At 42.4% G+C, this 18,653-nt stretch overlaps 2 protein-coding genes across 9 annotated transcripts in view; both read left to right on the top strand.

The window, feature by feature from the left end:
- Window positions 1–6,398, top strand: part of LOC137880737 (V-set domain-containing T-cell activation inhibitor 1-like) — a 14,202-nt gene extending 7,804 nt beyond the window's left edge. For 2 of the 4 annotated variants that reach the window (XR_011103825.1, XR_011103824.1), the window contains exons 7-10: window positions 2,143–2,302; window positions 4,224–4,502; window positions 4,621–4,755; window positions 5,522–6,398. The gene's annotated coding sequence lies outside the window, so the exon portion shown is untranslated. The remainder of the gene's footprint in view (window positions 1–2,142; window positions 2,303–4,223; window positions 4,503–4,620; window positions 4,756–5,521) is intronic. The other 2 variants (XR_011103826.1, XR_011103827.1) reach the window with 2 other exon arrangements.
- Window positions 6,399–6,614: 216 nt separating this feature from the next.
- Window positions 6,615–17,769, top strand: smpd4 (sphingomyelin phosphodiesterase 4). 5 transcript variants are annotated; one of them, XM_068722170.1, is made up of 20 exons: window positions 6,615–6,756; window positions 7,192–7,362; window positions 8,045–8,131; window positions 8,470–8,606; window positions 8,688–8,763; window positions 8,911–9,019; window positions 9,120–9,172; window positions 9,304–9,455; window positions 9,876–10,008; window positions 10,128–10,199; window positions 12,582–12,662; window positions 13,726–13,892; window positions 14,196–14,286; window positions 14,674–14,771; window positions 14,889–15,052; window positions 15,160–15,365; window positions 15,459–15,689; window positions 15,769–15,900; window positions 16,045–16,173; window positions 16,701–17,769. In XM_068722170.1, the coding sequence occupies exons 2-20, from the start codon at window positions 7,324–7,326 to the stop codon at window positions 17,022–17,024; spliced, it is 2,481 nt and encodes an 826-aa protein (XP_068578271.1). In that variant the 5' UTR covers window positions 6,615–6,756; window positions 7,192–7,323; the 3' UTR covers window positions 17,025–17,769. The 5 variants fall into 5 exon arrangements, with proteins under 5 accessions (XP_068578271.1, XP_068578273.1, XP_068578272.1 ...); XM_068722172.1 differs by having other exon boundaries at window positions 10,128–10,193; XM_068722171.1 differs by having other exon boundaries at window positions 7,195–7,362.
- The last annotated feature ends 884 nt before the right edge of the window (window positions 17,770–18,653 follow it).

The raw sequence follows: 18,653 nt of genomic DNA on the forward strand, positions 1-18,653 counted from the left end.
TTAGCAGTCGCGGGGTGTCCTTCCCTGATTCGTCACCTATCACGTGACCATTTCCTGGAAATGCATAAACAACAGTCTTGAGTACCGATAATCGACTACCGGGTTAATTTAACACGGAGAGCTGATGACAGGTGTTGTTGACCGTGTTGTCTTTACTAGCGGCTGTTGTTCAGTTAAAGTCCGCGTGTCTGCGGAGGAAGCAGCTGATCAGTGAGCGATTATCAGACCTACATCTGACGTCACGGTTTGAGGCTTTGAGAAGGGCGACGGACACGTTCCTGTCCTTATTGATGCTTATTTTGTTCTGCACAACTATTGTGAAGTCCACACACATAAACTATAAATGCATTGCTCTCTAGTAGGACAGAGACTTCAGACAGCAGCAGAGCTACGAGTGAGAGACGAGTGATGACCACATTTATGGATCATAATCTAGTAAACTTCATGTGTAATTGTTGATTTTAAAGTAAATGTGATGACAGAGAGAGAGAGAGAGAGAGAGAGAGAGAGAGAGACAGAGAAACACACACAGAGAGAGACAGAGACACAGGATAAAACTTTATTTACACTCTGATGGTTAACGTTAAAACTTTATTTACACTGTGATGTTAACGTTAAAACTTTATTTACACACTGATGGTTAACGTTAAAACTTTATTTACACACTGCTGGTTAACGTTAAAACTTTATTTACACACTGATGGTTAATGTTAAAACTTTATTTACACTGTGATGGTTAGCATTAAAACTTTATTTACACGCTGATGGTTAACGTTAAAACTTTATTTACACGCTGATGGTTAATGTTAAAACTTTATTTACACTGTGATGGTTAACGTTAAAACTTTATTTACAAGCTGATGGTTCATGTTAAAACTTTATTTACACTCTGATGGTTAACGTTAAAACTTTATTTACACACTGATGGCTAACATTAAAACTTTATTTACACTGTGATGTTAACGTTAAAACTTTATTTACACACTGATGTTTAACGTTAAAACTTAATTTACACTGTGATGGTTAAGGTTAAAACTTTATTTACACACTGATGGTTAACGTTAAAACTTTATTTACACACTGATGGTTAACGTTAAAACTTTATTTACACACTGATGGTTAATGTTAAAACTTTATTTACACTGTGATGGTTAGCATTAAAACTTTATTTACACGCTGATGGTTAACGTTAAAACTTTATTTACACGCTGATGGTTAATGTTAAAACTTTATTTACACTGTGATGGTTAACGTTAAAACTTTATTTACAAGCTGATGGTTCATGTTAAAACTTTATTTACACTCTGATGGTTAATGTTAAAACTTTATTTACACTGTGATGGTTAACATTAAAACTTTATTTACACTGTGATGGTTAACATTAAAACTTTATTTACACTGTGATGTTAACGTTAAAACTTTATTTACACACTGATGGCTAACATTAAAACTTTATTTACACTGTGATGTTAACGTTAAAACTTTATTTACACACTGATGGTTAACGTTAAAACTTAATTTACACTGTGATGGTTAAGGTTAAAACTTTATTTACACACTGATGGTTAACGTTAAAACTTTATTTACACTCTGATGGTTAACGTTAAAACTTTATTTACACGCTGATGGTTAATGTTAAAACTTTATTTACACTGTGATGGTTAACGTTAAAACTTTATTTACAAGCTGATGGTTCATGTTAAAACTTTATTTACACTCTGATGGTTAATGTTAAAACTTTATTTACACTGTGATGGTTAACATTAAAACTTTATTTACACTGTGATGGTTAACATTAAAACTTTATTTACACTGTGATGTTAACGTTAAAACTTTATTTACACACTGATGGCTAACATTAAAACTTTATTTACACTGTGATGTTAACGTTAAAATTTTATTTACACACTGATGGTTAACGTTAAAACTTAATTTACACTGTGATGGTTAAGGTTAAAACTTTATTTACACACTGATGGTTAACGTTAAAACTTTATTTACACTCTGATGGTTAACGTTAAAACTTTATTTACACGCTGATGGTTAATGTTAAAACTTTATTTACACTGTGATGGTTAACGTTAAAACTTTATTTACACTCTGATGGTTAACGATTAAACTTAAACCTAATGATTCTAACAGGCTTTGTCTTTCAGGCGGCGTCAGAATTGTTGTTGAGGTTGGGAGTGATGTGATCTTACCTTGTTCTCTCAGCAACAAGCAGGACATCACAAAAGCTGACTTTGACTGGAGGAAAGAAGTCCCAAAAGGTGAACGTCAGAAGGAGGTTTTCTTTTATGAGGTAGGTCGTCATTACAACAATATATATAATCTAAATATTTCTTAAAAAACACCAAAACCAACACTGAATATGTATCTGCTAACTTGGGGTCCAACAATTAATGTACAAAAAACAACAAAAACCCGTTTAGTGGATTTAAGTTCCACTTTCTGGGTTTCAAGGCTCCAGAATAACTTTTTACTCCACCGTCCTGAAGTTGTTGTCAACCGTCAAAGACTCTAAATGTTATCTCTGTACCTTTTTTTTTTTTTATTGTCCTCTATAGTGGTTGATGGTATAAAAATGGTTGAAATACTTTGATCTTGTCATCGACAGTTTTAATGATGTATTATAAGCTGCTTAGAGCCAGTGTTAGGAAGTCTAATATCTATTTTATGTTGCTGTGTTGCTTCACCAAAAACTATATTTCATTAGATGAAATTGAACACATCCTGATAGCGTTATTATTCACCTTCACCCAATACACTTTTCTGAATATGACCTCATCATAATTCATTGCGATCTTCGTTAACATTAGCCGTTAGCGCTTTTATTGAAACAAGCAGGACTGTGCTGCCCACTGGCTGCTAACAGCTAACTAGCTTTCCTCCTGCAGATTGAAACACACATTTGTTGTTCAATTCAATCTGCACACTTTTGAGTAGTTGTGGTTTGTGTGGACGGGGGTTTAAACGAAGCCTGGATGTAAAGAATTTGGATTTAAAGTAATTGAGTTTCAGCCCTACTCTTAACATCCAATCCACACTGACTCCATCTTAGTGTGATTCAAACAGCTTTCTGCATTTCTTCGTCTCTGCTGCGGCTCGCTAACATTCACCAAACTGACTGACAGCATTTACTGAACCAAAATAGTTTTCATGTTCAAAAATCAATCAGTTTGTTGATTCATTGATTTTATTTCTCCGTGCAGCGAGTGAGAGGAATCAAAACACAAAGACAGCAGAATATTTGTTTGATTTAACCAGGAGACAAACTCCTGTTCTTCATGTGTTAAAGTCAAACAGACCATAAAGCAGGATGATTTAGGGGCGGGGCTACACGGTGGCTGACAGGTCTCTACTAGAGACGTATACGGCGTCTCTACGTCACTCCTCCTCAGTCCAGATATGGTCACTTCCAGTTCACTGGTTGCAAAAAAGCAAGATGGCGACGGCCAAATCTCTGAACTGGAGGCTTCAAAACGTCACAAACCAACGAGTGACGTCAGGATGACTACGTTCACTTCTTATATACAGAATATATATTTAAGCAGCTGTCTATGCAGAATGCGCTTCACTAAACACAACAAAAACAGACTTGGAGGTCTCCATGAGATGTGAGTTGGTGTCTAAAGACGCTCTTTATTCACCTGATTCTGAACTAGGGCGCTTTCCTATTCGTCACTTTTTGTTCTCGTTCCGTTTCTCACCGTTGTCAGTCTTATCTTACATACGTTAGCCGCACTGGAGATTACAGCTAACGTAGGGAGGTTCACTTCAGGTACATTATGATGCCTTCAGGCTCTGCTCAGTGAAAATGAGTACTGGCTGAAGGTAATTTATAACATTATCATGATGTGTTCACATGTAATCTGTAAAATGTTTTTTTTTTTTTTTTTTGGTGATAATAAATAAATCCAGTAGTTTGTAAGAGATGTTTTCACATGAATATAAAATAGATATTAGAGATGAATTATGATCTGTTTAACTTCCCAACACAAGCTCTAAGCAGCTAATAATACATCATTAACACTAATGATGAGATTTGTTTATCAATAAAAATACAATCTTTTATTTTCTAATCATTTGAATTTTGTGTTTTTATGCAAATCACCACCATAAAACTAAATGAGTTAAGACTTCTCGTTTCTCTGTTCTTCACTCTCATAAACATAATTTCTACAGTTGTCCTTAATAATCTTGAGTTCATTCTGTGTTCACAGTTGCAGCTCCACAGCCAGTCATCAGGACTCTTAATGCCACAGAGTACTGGTCACTGTTACAGTGTGAGGTTCTAGGAGCTTCTCCAAAACCTGAAGTAGAATGGCAGGACGGTGATGGAAACAAACTTCCTGCTGAGGAACCACAGGTCTCAGAGAGAAGAGGCAGCTATGACATCACTCTGAAGATCAATGTGACCAAGACGGACGATTATCACTGTGTAGTCGAGCAGGAAGACATCAAGCACAGAGTTACTTCTAAGGTCTCTGTGCACATCTGTGGTGAGACTTCATTGTTGTTGTTCATGTCTTATTAGATTCAAAGGTTTAATTGATGCTTTGTGTCGTCTGTGTGCTGAACATGAGATGCAGTTACTTTTTATTTTGTGATGTGTTTCAGAGAAAGTGTGTGAAGACTCATCGACCAAAGTGACCATCGGATTGTTTGGTGGATTAGTTTTAGGAGTTGTCGTTGTTCTTGCAGTTCAAGCTCTGCTTGTACATAAGAAGTGGATCACAATACGCTGCAATAACAGTAAGTTTATATCAAATATTCTATCAGTCTGTCCATAATGTGCAGACATCAACACAACAGATGCTCTGATACAACTAGTGTGTCGACTCAATGCTTCTGGTGGTGCTGCTAATGTTTCAGGTCTGAATATTATAGATATATATATATATATATATATATATATATATATATATATATATATATATATATATATATATATATATAAATAATATAGCAGCTAAAATATTGATGTTTTATCGCTGGAGAACATAAGTTTGTCTTAGTTTTAAGAGTCCAATAGCTTCATTTGATGGAACAGTAGGTTTTAATGAGATGTTTATCATAATACAGCAGTAATGATCCATGTGGGGCTGATCACACTGAGACAGTTAAAGCTGTTTGACAAAGAAATATTACAAATAATCACAGAAACTGCTCTTTAGAATGTAAGTTTATTCATCTCTAACAATACTGATCAAAAATCTATATTATGAATCAACAAACATCTGTTACACAATTACAAGCATAAAGCAACAAGCATGTGTGTGTTGGTGTATGTATGTATGTGTATATACATACATACATACATACACACACACATATACACACACACACACACACACACACACACACACACACACACACACACACAAACTGTATATATGCCGATGCAGACTTTTGAAAGATGATTCAGAGATTCTCATATTTTCATGTGGATTATTAAAATCACGTCTGTATTCTGTGAGAGTCGACTTTATGTGATATAAACTCTTTTTCTTTTCTGCAGGTCTTCATGAGAAGATGAAAGAGTCATTGAATGAGATGGAACATCAAGGATGAAAATGAATGTGTGTGTGTGTGTGTGTGTGTGTGTGTGTGCGCGCGTCAACTAATGTGCTCATTATTGATAAACTATTATGAATATTGTACACAGATCACAAAGAAGTGATCTTTACTCATGAACTGAACTCTCCCAACAGATTCTGATCCATGAGAACGTTTCATATTTAAGTTGTGACTAAAGAGTTGTGACAGTTAGAGATAAAGTCACTCAGGTTTTATCTGTTAAAAGACTTCTTCTCAGCTCACATGAGACGTCTGTGAATATTGAACCAAATGAAAGAATGAATGTACACCCCCGCCCGACCACTTCTCTCTGCTGCCTCGGGGCGATCGGTCGCCCCGTCACTCAGAGGTCCCGGCGGCCGATCGACCCGGTCACGTCTGTTTTCTGTCCTGGCCCCACAGTGGTGGAATGAACTTCCCACTGACGTCAGGACAGCGGAGTCGCTGCCCATCTTTCATCAGGCTGAAGACCCACCTCTTCAGGAAGTGCTACCCTGAGCCTTCCACTTAGCGCTTATTGTTTTCATACTAGCTTGTTGCACTTATTGTATTCGTATTACTTATAGCACTAACTGTTTTTCTTGTTTCTGTACTTTGGCTCTGAGTTCTGCTCTGCTTCATGCTCTTAGATGCTTGTTTGGAAAAGGAAATGTACTTATGACTTATGGTGACTAGTAGTTCTTTTGATTACCAATGTTGATGCACTTATTGTAAGTCGCTTTGGATAAAAGCGTCTGCTAAATGTAATGTAATGTAATGCATGTTCCTTACAAATGTGGCTCCATTTGAAAGGGAAATAAACGGGCTTTACAACGGTATACGATTTATTGTCAAGAAGCATTGTTACAACAGAGAAATAATCTACCAAACACAAGTTTCCAAACTTTTTGTTCGATGTTTATTTATTTTGGGGGTAAATAGTCTGTTGTGTGATTCACACTCCAGCAGAAGGTGGCGGTAGTGCTCCAACAAGACGGATGCAAAATACCGTAAATCCAGTAGAAGAAGAGTAATTCCGGAAAGCGGCAGTAATGCGCAACAACATTGTAAAAAAAAAACCCACACACACCATAGAAGAAGACGTCAACGACTGGTCGTGTTTGAACCGTTTGATGGAAAGTAAACGCGGTTGATGAGAAACTAGTGGATTTATTGTAGTTCCTGTCAGCGGAGAAGGTAACGAGGAGTTCTCTCCAACGATTTAAGTTCACTCAAAGTGTTTGTGAGCTAAACTTCTCTCCGTCGCTTGTGTGTGTGTGTGTGTGTGTGTGTGTGTGTGTGTGTGTGTGTGTGTGTGTGTGTGTGTGTGTGTGTGTGTGTGTGTGTGTGTGTGTGTGTGTGTGTGTGTGTGTGTGTGTGTGTTTTAAGCTATCGCTAGCTAGCCTCACGCTAACTTGCATGGTTGCATTGACGGACTGAGTTTTCCCGTCATCGTTGTCGGATCAACAGAACACCGTTATCTTCCTCAGTAGTAGTAGTTTCCTCAGCATCCATTTGTTTAAATGATCAGCATGTATCTATCTGTTGAGGAGGCTAACAGAGTAATGCTAAGCTAGGCGCTATCTCTAGTTAGAAGAAGTTAAAAGTTGTGTTCGTGTTTACCGCCTCCAGTAGGAAGACATCAACATACGGGTCCTACAGAAGACATCAACATACGGGTCCTACAGAAGACATCAACATACGGGTCCTACAGAAGACATCAACATACGGGTCCTACAGAAGACATCAACATACGGGTCCTTCATGGCTGCTCCCACGTTACAGCAGCCCAGTTTCCTGCTGGTGAGTCTCTGAACGTGATTGTTTTCTAAACGTCCTCATTGACGTGTTGTGGTTGTTGCTCATTGACGTGTTGTGCTTGTTGCTCATTGACGTGTTCTTGTTGTGCTTGTTGCTCATTGACGTGTTGTGCTTGTTGCTCATTGACGTGTTGTGCTTGTTGCTCATTGACGTGTTCTTGTTGTGCTTGTTGCTCATTGACGTGTTGTGCTTGTTGGTCATTGACGTGTTGTGCTTGTTGCTCATTGATGTGTTCTTGTTGTGCTTGTTGCTCATTGACGTGTTGTGCTTGTTGCTCATTGACGTGTTCGTGTTGTGCTTGTTGCTCATTGACGTGTTCTTGTTGTGCTTGTTGCTCATTGACGTGTTGTGCTTGTTGCTCATTGACGTGTTGTGCTTGTTGCTCATTGATGTGTTCTTGTTGTGCTTGTTGCTCATTGACGTGTTGTGCTTGTTGCTCATTGACGTGTTCTTGTTGTGCTTGTTGCTCATTGACGTGTTCTTGTTGTGCTTGTTGCTCATTGACGTGTTGTGCTTGTTGCTCATTGACGTGTTCTTGTTGTGCTTGTTGCTCATTGACGTGTTCTTGTTGTGCTTGTTGCTCATTGACGTGTTCTTGTTGTGCTTGTTGCTCATTGACGTGTTGTGCTTGTTGCTCATTGACGTGTTGATCTTGTTGCTTCAGGCCAATCTCAAAGCGGATTCGACCACCAAACCTCTGCTGCAGCGATGCCAAGATCTGGTGAAGATCATTGATGAATATCCTGCAAAGGTACTGTGTGTGTGTGTGTGTGTGTGTGTGTGTATTACTATGGAAGAATGATGGAGAACTAAAAGTACTGTGGCTTTTAAATACCTCTTTCTGTGTATTTATTATGTATAGATAAAACGTATAAAACATTTAAAAGGGTTTTATGTAAAAAAAAATATCATTCTGCAAGATAGCCTTTTCAAAATAAGAGTAACGTTTTAATAAATCAAATGGATTTGGGGCACTAGATGACATTATTTAAAGACCTGTGTGTGTGTGTGTGTGTGTGTGTGTGTGTGTGTGTGTGTGTGTGTGTGTGTGTGTGTGTGTGTGTGTGTGTGTGTGTTCTCTCTCTTCAGGAGCTGCATGTGATCTTCCCCTGGCTGGTGGAGACCGCGTTCGGCAGTCTGGACGGCATCATCTCCGGCTGGAACCTGCGCCTGCTGCATTCCCGGAGCAGCGAGTTCAACGTGGTGCTGGACTTCCTCAACCCGAGGTCTGTTCTCCACCGTCGCGTCGCTAGTTTGAATCCCCGCGGGTTCAGAGAATCTAACACCGTGTTCTCTTGTCCTGTCAGTGGGCCGATGATGAAGCTCGTGTATAAACTTCAAGCGGAAGAGTACAAATATGAAATACCCGTCAATTATCTCCCGGTAAGAACACGCGTGTCTCTAGTGTCTCTAGTGTCTCTGGTGTCTCTGCCTGCATTGTTTCCATGTGACGCGCTCTTATTGTGGAGCTGATCACCGACGTGTCTGACTGAAAGCTGTGGTTCTCTCCCCGCTGTGCGTCTCGCTCAGGGTCCCGTGAAGGTCTGCATCCAGGAGGGGGTTCTCCCAGAATGCCCTCTGTTCCACAACAAGCTGCAGTTCCCTCTCTCCGGTCTGCTGACTCTGAACCTGGCTCTCAGTATCCTCACCGCACAGACCCTGATCCGTGTGCTAGACAACAGAAACATGAATCGATGAATGAATCACTCCAGCTGTTGTTATTCCTGAACGCTCTGCAGATCCTTTTGAATTCTTCATGTTTCATTTTGCCTCCTGTCTCGTCACGCCGAAGGTGAGTTTGCCTAAAACGCGTTTCGGCGATGGTGAAGCCGTCATTGTTTGATGAAGCCGTGGGGCTGAATGATGTGGATTGGTGAAGCGTCTCTGTGTTTTAAAGTTGACCGCAGCGAGTTTGTTTTCCAGAGTTTCCCACAGGGACACCAGGGGAGCGCCGCCGACAGCGCCTACTTTGTGCTGGTGGACACGTACCTGAAGTACTTCCTGCCCAGTGAAGGGAGCGTTCCTCCTTCTCCGTTCTCCGACTCCAGAGGCTCCGTCACTGCACCGTCACCCAGGTATCTGTCCACGGGTTTTTAATGAATGCATTAATAACTATACATTAATGAGGAGGAGCGACGTAGAGACGTTGTATACGTCTCAGCGTGTAGCCCCGCCCCCTAAATCACCCCCTGCTTTATGGTCTGTTTGACTCTAAATGGAGCATAATGTACTAAATGAACATCATGCTGTATTGAAGAAGACTGTAAACTAGAGATTGAGACCATAAACTCATGTTTACAATATTTACTGAGGGAATAAATCAAGAGAGAAGTAGAGTCATTTTAGACTAGACTTCTATACAACCAGAGGAGTCGCCCCCTGGTGGACACTAGAGAGAATGCAGCTTTAACTCGTGAAGCTTTAAAGAATCGGAGGTTGTCTCGTTGTGTTCGGTCAGAGTGTTTCATGCTTCCTTCCTGTTTGAACTCCTCCAGGTCCTCCAGTGTGTCCTTTGCTGGTTATGGGGTTCACAGCCCGAGTCTCCTCAAGCATCACATATTCCACCAGCCGTCGGTGAACGCAGACCCGGCCGCTCAGGAGATCTGGAGGTCTGAAACGCTGCTGCAGGTGAGACACAAAGTGACCTTTTTTTTAAAATTTTATTTATTTATGGCTTCCATAATCTTGTGTCTTTATTTTTTTATTTTTTACGTCATAAAAGAAGCATTGTGTGTTTTATTGCTCAGATGTTTGTGGAGATCTGGCTCCATCACTACTCCTTAGAGATGTACCAGAAGCTGCAGTCTCCTCAGGTAAAGGTAAGATACCCCCCCCCCCCTCATCCTGCACTGCTGGCTGTTTACTGACTGAGTCAGAATCAAACATTCGCAGCCACTGGAGTACATTCTACAGATACTACAATACTCATAGTATATCAGTGAGACGTGAATCAGATGAGCCCAAGTTATCTCTTCAGCTGCTACCAGTGAATGCACAGCAGGACTCCCTGCTTGGTATATGTGTATATATATATGTATATACATATATATATATATGTATATACATATATATATATATATATGTATATACATATATGTATATACATATATATATGTATATACATATATATATATGTATATCTCATGTTTTTAAAGGCCCTGTTGTAGTCGTCTGGAGTGTCCGTCCCTTGTTCCGTCCCTTGTTCCGTCCCTTGTTCCGTCCCTTGTTCCGTCTCTTGTTCCGTCCCTTGTTCCGTCCCTTGTTCCGTATCTTGTTCCGTCCCTTGTTCCGTCCCTTGTTCCGTATCTTGTTCCGTCCCTTGTTCCGTATCTTGTTCCGTCCCTTGTTCCGTCCCTTGTTCCGTATCTTGTTCCGTCCCTTGTTCCGTCCCTTGTTCCGTATCTTGTTCCGTCCCTTGTTCCGTATCTTGTTCCGTCCCTTGTTCCGTCCCTTGTTCCGTATCTTGTTCCGTCCCTTGTTCCGTCCCTTGTTCCGTCCCTTGTTCCGTCCCTTGTTCGTCTCTTGTTCCGTCCCTTGTTCCGTCCCTTGTTCCGTATCTTGTTCCGTCCCTTGTTCCGTCCCTTGTTCCGTATCTTGTTCCGTCCCTTGTTCCGTATCTTGTTCCGTCCCTTGTTCCGTCCCTTGTTCCGTATCTTGTTCCGTCCCTTGTTCCGTCCCTTGTTCCGTATCTTGTTCCGTCCCTTGTTCCGTATCTTGTTCCGTCCCTTGTTCCGTCCCTTGTTCCGTATCTTGTTCCGTCCCTTGTTCCGTCCCTTGTTCCGTCCCTTGTTCCGTCCCTTGTTCGTCTCTTGTTCCGTCCCTTGTTCCGTCCCTTGTTCCGTCCCTTGTTCCGTCCCTTGTTCCGTCCCTTGTTCCGTCCCTTGTTCCGTCTCTTGTTCCGTCTCTTGTTCCGTCCCTTGTTCTGTCCCTTGTTCCGTCCCTTGTTCCGTCCCTTGTTCCGTCCCTTGTTCCGTCCCTTGTTCCGTCCCTTGTTCCGTCCCTTGTTCCGTCCCTTGTTCCCTGTAGAAGTGCTTCTGCTTCTCTTCTCCTCCGTTGCACGTCTGCTCCATACAGGAGCTTGCATGTGTAGTGAGATGAACACACTGACTGTATTTCTTCATGGAGCCGTATTGTTGTCTGTAGTTGCTTCACAATCTGAAGAAACGGAGACGTTATTAAGATCAAAGCTGAAACTATTGGTTATTGTCATTATTGATCTGATGAGACATTGACGCGCAGCTCAGCGGGACGTCTTCATTACGGCTCCGTGAAACATGCCGACCAATCGGCTGCCTGGTAACCGTCCCGCACTAAACGCCCGTTAACCACGGTGTTGTTGTTGTTGTTGTTGTTGTTGTTGTTGTTGTGTGTGAGGAGTAAACTGAGACTGTAAGATTTACACTTTATGTTCATGTTTGATATTAATGAGTTTAACGGATAATTTATCATCTTTAAACTGAATCTTACAGTGTTGAGTTCACTCTGTTAATAATAAGCATTAAGGATGGGAATCAAAACACAAATCATTTTAAATATATAAATATATAGAGTATGTTTATATATATATATATATATATGTATATGTATGTATATGTATATGTATGTATATATAAATATATAGAGTATGTTATATATATATATATATATATATATATATATATATATATATATATATATATATATATATATATATATATATAGTAGAGTAAAACACACACTGGAGGTCACCCTCTTGTGTTTTTGTGGATGTACTTCCTGGTTGTTTCCATTAGTCGGCACAATAATCCACAGTCGCTGTGAACATTACGACTCAGTGAAATGTGTGTTATTGATTATTGGTTATTGGTTATTGATTCCCATCCTTAAGCCCATGTGACTCGTCTTCATCACGTTGTGTTCCCACAGTCAACATCTCATTTTGTCTCCTCCTTCCTCTCTGCTTCCTTCCTTCCTCCTGAATGTGTTCGGCTCCTTGTTTCCGTCTGGTTGCACTCTTCTTCTTCTTCTTCTTCTTCTTCTTCTTCTTCTTTTTGTATTTCTGTTGCTGCCGCCTGTTTCTCCTGTTCTCATGTGTACCTTCCTCCTGCCACCTTTCCTCCCTTCTCTCTACGCTGCTGTTTCCTCCTCCTCCTCCTCCTTTGTGTTGCTGTCTCTCCTCTTCCTCATCCTCCTCTCCCTCCTGGTGGTAACGGGTGACTCAGCTGGCCCTGCTTCAGTACCGCCTCAGTATGTCCAGCCAACCCTTCGCCCCACCAGGCTCTGGGACCCTCCACACCTACCAAGTACTGTGACCTTTTACCTCCGTCAGCAAAACGCAGGAGCTGCTTCTCTGCTGGAGACTGAGCGGACAGACGATAACCACCTCACCTATTCACTGTCGATACATGTGTTCTAACATTATGAAGAGAGAGACGCACGATAACCCCAAATGATGAGAGACAATCCAGCTTTGTAAAGTGGAAGTAGCTCCTCATCATGAGACAGACAGAGACGGGGAGAGAGAGAGAGAGAGAGACGGAGACAGAGAGAGAGAGACAGAAAGACAGAGAGAGAAGGAAAAACAGAGAGAGATAGACAGAGACACAGAAAGAGAGAGAGAGAGAGAGACAGAGAGAGAGACAGAGACGGAGCGAGACAGAGAGAAAAAGAGAGAGAGAGAGACACACACACACACACACACACACACACAGAGAGACACACACACACACACAGAGACGTTCAGTTTGTCTGTCAGAGAAATACCTCCACAGGAGAAGTAATCCTGGAGTTTTGTGATCTAATGTCTTTCGTGTTCTTAGTCTGGATGTTGGTTCTCTTCTGCTGTGTGTGTGTGTGTGTGTGTGTGTGTGTGTTGTTTTAATGCATGCTTTTAACACTGGTGTGCTCTGTGGCTTCGTGTGTGTGTGTGTGTGTGTGGGGGGGGGGGGGGGGGACACTATTGCTCAAAGTAAAGCAGAAGATATGACTACATGAGTCATCATATCAGTAGCTATAATGTTATAATATACAGAGGTGAGGTTTGTTTGTTTGCATCATTATTCTCATTATTATTATTATTATTATTACATGTTTTTTTTGTTGATTAAGCAGTTTTGTGGTTTGCAGCTAACGGAGCTCTGAGGTCCCAAAGAGACGTTTATTACTCCTCTGACCTACAGATAGAAAACACTGCGCTGCTGATTGGCTGCTGATTGATTGGCTGCTGATTGATTGGCTGCTTCTGGTTCTGAGGGTTGCGTTGTGATTGGCTGCTTTGAGCTGCTGCTGCTGCTGCTGCTGGTGTGTGTGTGTGTGTGTGTGTGTGGTTCTGTGCGTAGCAGCGTGTGACCGGGTTGTCTCCTTCAGGAGCCCTTCAGCCCGACGGAGGAGCACGTCCTGGTGGTGCGTCTGCTGGTCAAACACCTCCACGCCTTCTCCAACAGCCTGAAGCCGGAGACGCTGACCTCCTCCTCCTCCTCCTCACCGTCGGCCCACTCCCACGCTCACACCAGCCCGCTGGAGGAGTTCAAGAGGTCCGCTCCGTCTTCACCCACCTCGTCACAGCCAGGCTCTGTGTCATGACCTGGTTATTTATAGGGACATTCATACAGCATCACTGTAACATCTGTAACACCTGGACAGATGTTGCAGATGTTACAGATGTTAGCAGAAGCACGAAACATGCAATTTATGTAATAGAAATAGAAATCAGTCCGACACAATAATAGAAGACATGCAGGTCGACTAGTGAGACAGACAGACTATATGCTATGTTATATATATACTTTATGTTATTAAAGTGACTCCTAACAGCTGTGACCTTCGTCTCTCTGCAGAGTGGTGGTGCAGCGTTTCGTGCAGCAGAAGCTCTACCTGTTCCTGCAGCATTGCTTCGGTCACTGGCCTCTGGACGCCTCGTTCAGAGCGGTGAGTCTCACGATAACACCTTTTTTCATAACTGGACGTAATGTGGTTCTTCAAAGCTCCAGGTGTTAAAGCTGCATTCTCTCTAGTGTCCATCAGGGGGCGACTCCTCTGGTTGTATAGAAGTCTAGTCTAAAATGACTCTACTTCTCTCTTGATTTATTCCCTCAGTAAACATTGTAAACATGAGTTTATGGTCTCAATCTCTAGTTTACAGTCTTCTTCAATACAGCATGATGTTCATTTAGTACATTATGGAACATTTAGAGTCAAACAGACCATAAAGCAGGGGATGCTTTAGGGGGCGGGGCTACACAGTGATTGACAGGTCCTCTATCGGAGACGTATACGGCGTCTCTACGTCGACTGAGATCGTCTCTCTGTGTTCAGGTGTTGGAGACGTGGCTGAGCTACATCCAGCCGTGGAGATACACCGAGGAGACGCCCAGTCCTCAGCCAGACCAGAACAGAACCGTACCCGACAAGTGGTGAGTCCGACGTCTGTCTTTAGACGCCCTTTTTTTTTTGTACTGAAATAGTCCAACAACGCAGTGGGTCCTCCGGTTCCCTACCAACGTACTGAAGCGTCCGTTTGTCTCGGACAGGGAGCCGTTCGTTCAGGAGAACCTGCTGATGTACACCAAGCTCTTCCAGGTGTTGCTCAACAGAGCCGTGAGGACGGATCTGGTGAACGCCAGAAACGCTCTGATGGTCTTCAGAGTGGCCAAAGTGTTCGCTCAGCCCAACCTCGCCGAGATGATCCAGAAAGGTGAGGACGGACAGACGCCGTCTTTGACACACATTAGAGAGATTTCATCTTCACTCCTACCTGGACTGAACGTCTCTCTGTCTCTCTCTGTCTCTCTCTGTCTCCAGGAGAGCAGCTGTTCCTGGAGCCGGAGCACGTCCTCCACCACCGTCAGCCCCGCGGATACCTGACGCCCAGCCAGGGCGGCAGCTTCCTGTCCTCCCGGCAGCGCGTTGTGACCGACATGGTGTTCAGGGTCAAGGGCCACGTCTACGCTCTGGAGGGCCAGGACTGCCAGTACAAGCAGATGTTTGGCTCCGAGCTCAGAGGAGCAGTGAGTTTAGTCTTCAGGAGGGTTTTATTTTGAGGTCCAGGTTCAGCAGGAGACTCAGAGTCACGTGTCTTTTTGTTGTTGTTTTTTTTACAGGTGATGAGGTTGATCCAGATTATCGCACAAGCCCGACAGACGGCCAAGAGGATCTCGGATCACTCCAGCGAGGCGTCGGCCAACGGCTCGTTCCTGTCGTGGTTCGGGATGGGAACCGCCGAGCTCAGCAACCCGTTCTCCGGCGCCGAGCCGGAGGAGAGCGGAGAGTGTCTGAAGAAGACCCACGAGTTCCTGGACAGAGCTCTGGAGAACCTGTGTCAGATCTTCAAGGTCCGGACGCTTTGCTTACACCGAGCTTTGGATCCCGTTAACCCGGTTCCTGTTTATCGAACGTCTCTTGTTGTTGCAGCTGAACCAGGGTCAGCTGGCTCTGCTCGTATCCAACCTGAGCTCCTCTCAGGACGACGGGAACAACAAGCAGCTGCCGGACTGCATCCAGGGAGAGAACGGGCTGGTTCTGACGGACCTGGGCAGGAAGCAGGTTCGTATTCATGAGCCATCGAGACGAGAGAAGAAGAGCCTGTAGTAGAGCTGTGGGTCACTGTGTGTGTGTGTGTGTGTGTGTGTGTGTGTGTGTGTGTGTGTGTGTGTGTGTGTGTGTGTGTGTGTGTGTGTGTGTGATCAGATCATAAGTGGACTGCGCAGGTTCGACATTCAGTACCAAGGAGACCCGGAGCTGCAGCCCATCAGGAGCTATGAGAACGCTCTGCTGGTCAGGATGTTCTACAGGATCTCTTCTCTGGTCAATGAGCGGGTGAGAGGCAGTTATGACGACATTATGTCATGAAAACATGGAGGCTCTACATGTTTTATATATTAAACTATTGACATGTCTCTCCTCTCTGCTCTTCTCCTTTCCTCTCTGCTCTTCTCCTTTCCTCTCCTCTCCTTATTTGTTTTGATTTATTTGAAGTTTTTATTTAATTTTTTCCCATTTTTGCTTTTCAAATGATGTTTTAGAATGTTTCTGGTTTCACTGAAATAGTGAAATAAAGGAACTTTAAAACCCAAACCCTTTCCTCTCCTCTCTGCTCTCTCCTCACCTCTCTGCTCCTCTCCTTTCCTCTCCTCTCTCCTCTCCTCTCTGCTCCTCTCCTCTCTGCTCCTCTCGTCACTGCTCTCTCCTCTCCTCTCCTTCTAGGTTCCACATCATGTAAAAAACAGATTAAATGAATATCCCATAATGCACCGTTCATGTTTGAAACAACCAACACGTTTGTCTTTCCGTTCTTTGAACCTGGTATTGACCTGTAGCCTAACCGGCGCTCGTTTCTCCCACAGTTCGGCGGGCACATGAACGCGCTCTGCTCCCGTCCGGACCTGCTGGGTCGTCTGGGTCGTCACTACTTGTCCGATCTCGATTCGTCCTCCGACAGGCCGACGCGGAGCCCGGCGTCCCGCCGCTCGTCGGAGCGGAGCCGGCGGGCGAGGCTGAGCCTTCGCAGGCTGGCGAGCTACCGGACGCTGCTGCTGCTGCTGCTGGTGTACGCGCTGGGGGCCGCTCTGTCGCTGGGCCCCGTGAGCAGCACCCTGCTCCTCCTCACGGGGGGCCTCCTCTACGGACTCCTCCTCACGCTGTGCGGAGACAAGCTGAAGGCTCACTAAGCCGAGTCACCGGGGTCGACGTCGCTCCACTGAAGAACCACTTTAAAGGGTTCAATCTGAATGTTTTCACAAAGAGTTTTCCTTAATAAGGATCATTTTCATAATCGATTAACCTGCTGATTGTTTTTGGACTATATAACATAAAACTGTTTAAAAAGTGTTGCGATGTTCTCAACAACCAACAGTCTTAGAACCCCCAAAATATTACATGTCCTCTAAAGTCAAGACTAATAAAACTCAAACATGAAACTATTTTGATGGATCGATTTATCAAAACAGTTTCCAATAAAGTTTGAATAACTGACGAGTCGTTGCAGCTGGAGATAAATATGTTCCTCTTGTTCGAGGTCAGAGCGGACGTTGATAAGTATTAATCTTATTATAATAATAATTATTATTCTCATGATGTCTGCAGTGGTTTCTTCTTATTTCTGCACATTAAACAGATTAATTCAGATGTTCAGGACTCTAAAGAGACGACGTTGTGGAACGTTGTGGAACGTCGTGGAACCCTGAAGACCGGCAGCTCGTCTGTTCTTGCTTTTATGTTTTTCTTCATTAAACCCTGTAAATAAACAAAGTGTTCCAACGAGCATCTGGAAACAGCTGCAGCCTAAATGGACTCTTCTTTTCTCAGTGGAGCAGGATGATGATGATGATGATGATGATGATGATGATGATGATGAGGAGGAGGATTTCTTCTTTTTGTCCCAAAGACTCAATAAACTGTTTGCACTCGTTTGTAGCTCTGTTGTCCTTGTCTATTTATTTATCGATGAGAAGCGTTCCGGTCTCAGTAACACGTAATAATGAATCTATTTTAACTTTGTCTCATTCTGAAACGTCATAACAGGTGAGAACAAACCAAAGTAGTTTGTTGAGACCTAAACATGTGGATCAGTTCATGTAGATCAAACTAAACGGGACGTAAAGGAGAGAACATGCAGCAGGAACATCAGATACATTATATCTGATCGGTACTTTAACTACTATATATATATATATATATATATATATATATATAAAATATATATATTTAATAAAAAATAAAATGGGTGCATAGAATTGTAAGTAATGAAAATAAAGAAAATTATAAATAAATTGATACAAAATATATATATTTATGTACAATGACGTTTTTAGCAGTAACCTTGCAGTTATTTGCAAGTTTTAAACAAATCTATTTTATTTTTTAACTAAAAGTTTTTTACAACTTTATTGAAACAATTATAACAAGTTTGCAACACTTTGCGTAAATAACTTCTATAGTCATAAACGCACCAGTGAAATAACGGTTGTAATAAAAAATATATTTATATTATTAAATGAATATCTTGGAGCTTTCAGTGGTTATACGTTTACAGATGAAGAGGAAATGTTTGAAAGCAACAGTCGTGTCAATAAAGTTTGATTTAATTTGATTATTTTAGTCAAAATGATAAGAAAAAAAATCATTAATCATATCGAACTGCGAACAGATATTTTTTCCAATCAATACATTTTCCTAAAAGTAATATAAAGCGATATCAGATGTCACTCTTTGAACTACAAGACCCAACAGGAGGTTTCGCCGTGTTACGTCATCATACGTCGACTGCCGTTCTGTGACGTAACGCGCAGCCGCCGGGG

The sequence above is a fragment of the Cebidichthys violaceus genome, unplaced genomic scaffold (assembly GCF_023349555.1).
Source record: "Cebidichthys violaceus isolate CVI_PGR_0920_01 unplaced genomic scaffold, fCebVio1.0.p SCAF_29, whole genome shotgun sequence".
Lineage (NCBI taxonomy): Eukaryota > Metazoa > Chordata > Actinopteri > Perciformes > Stichaeidae > Cebidichthys > Cebidichthys violaceus.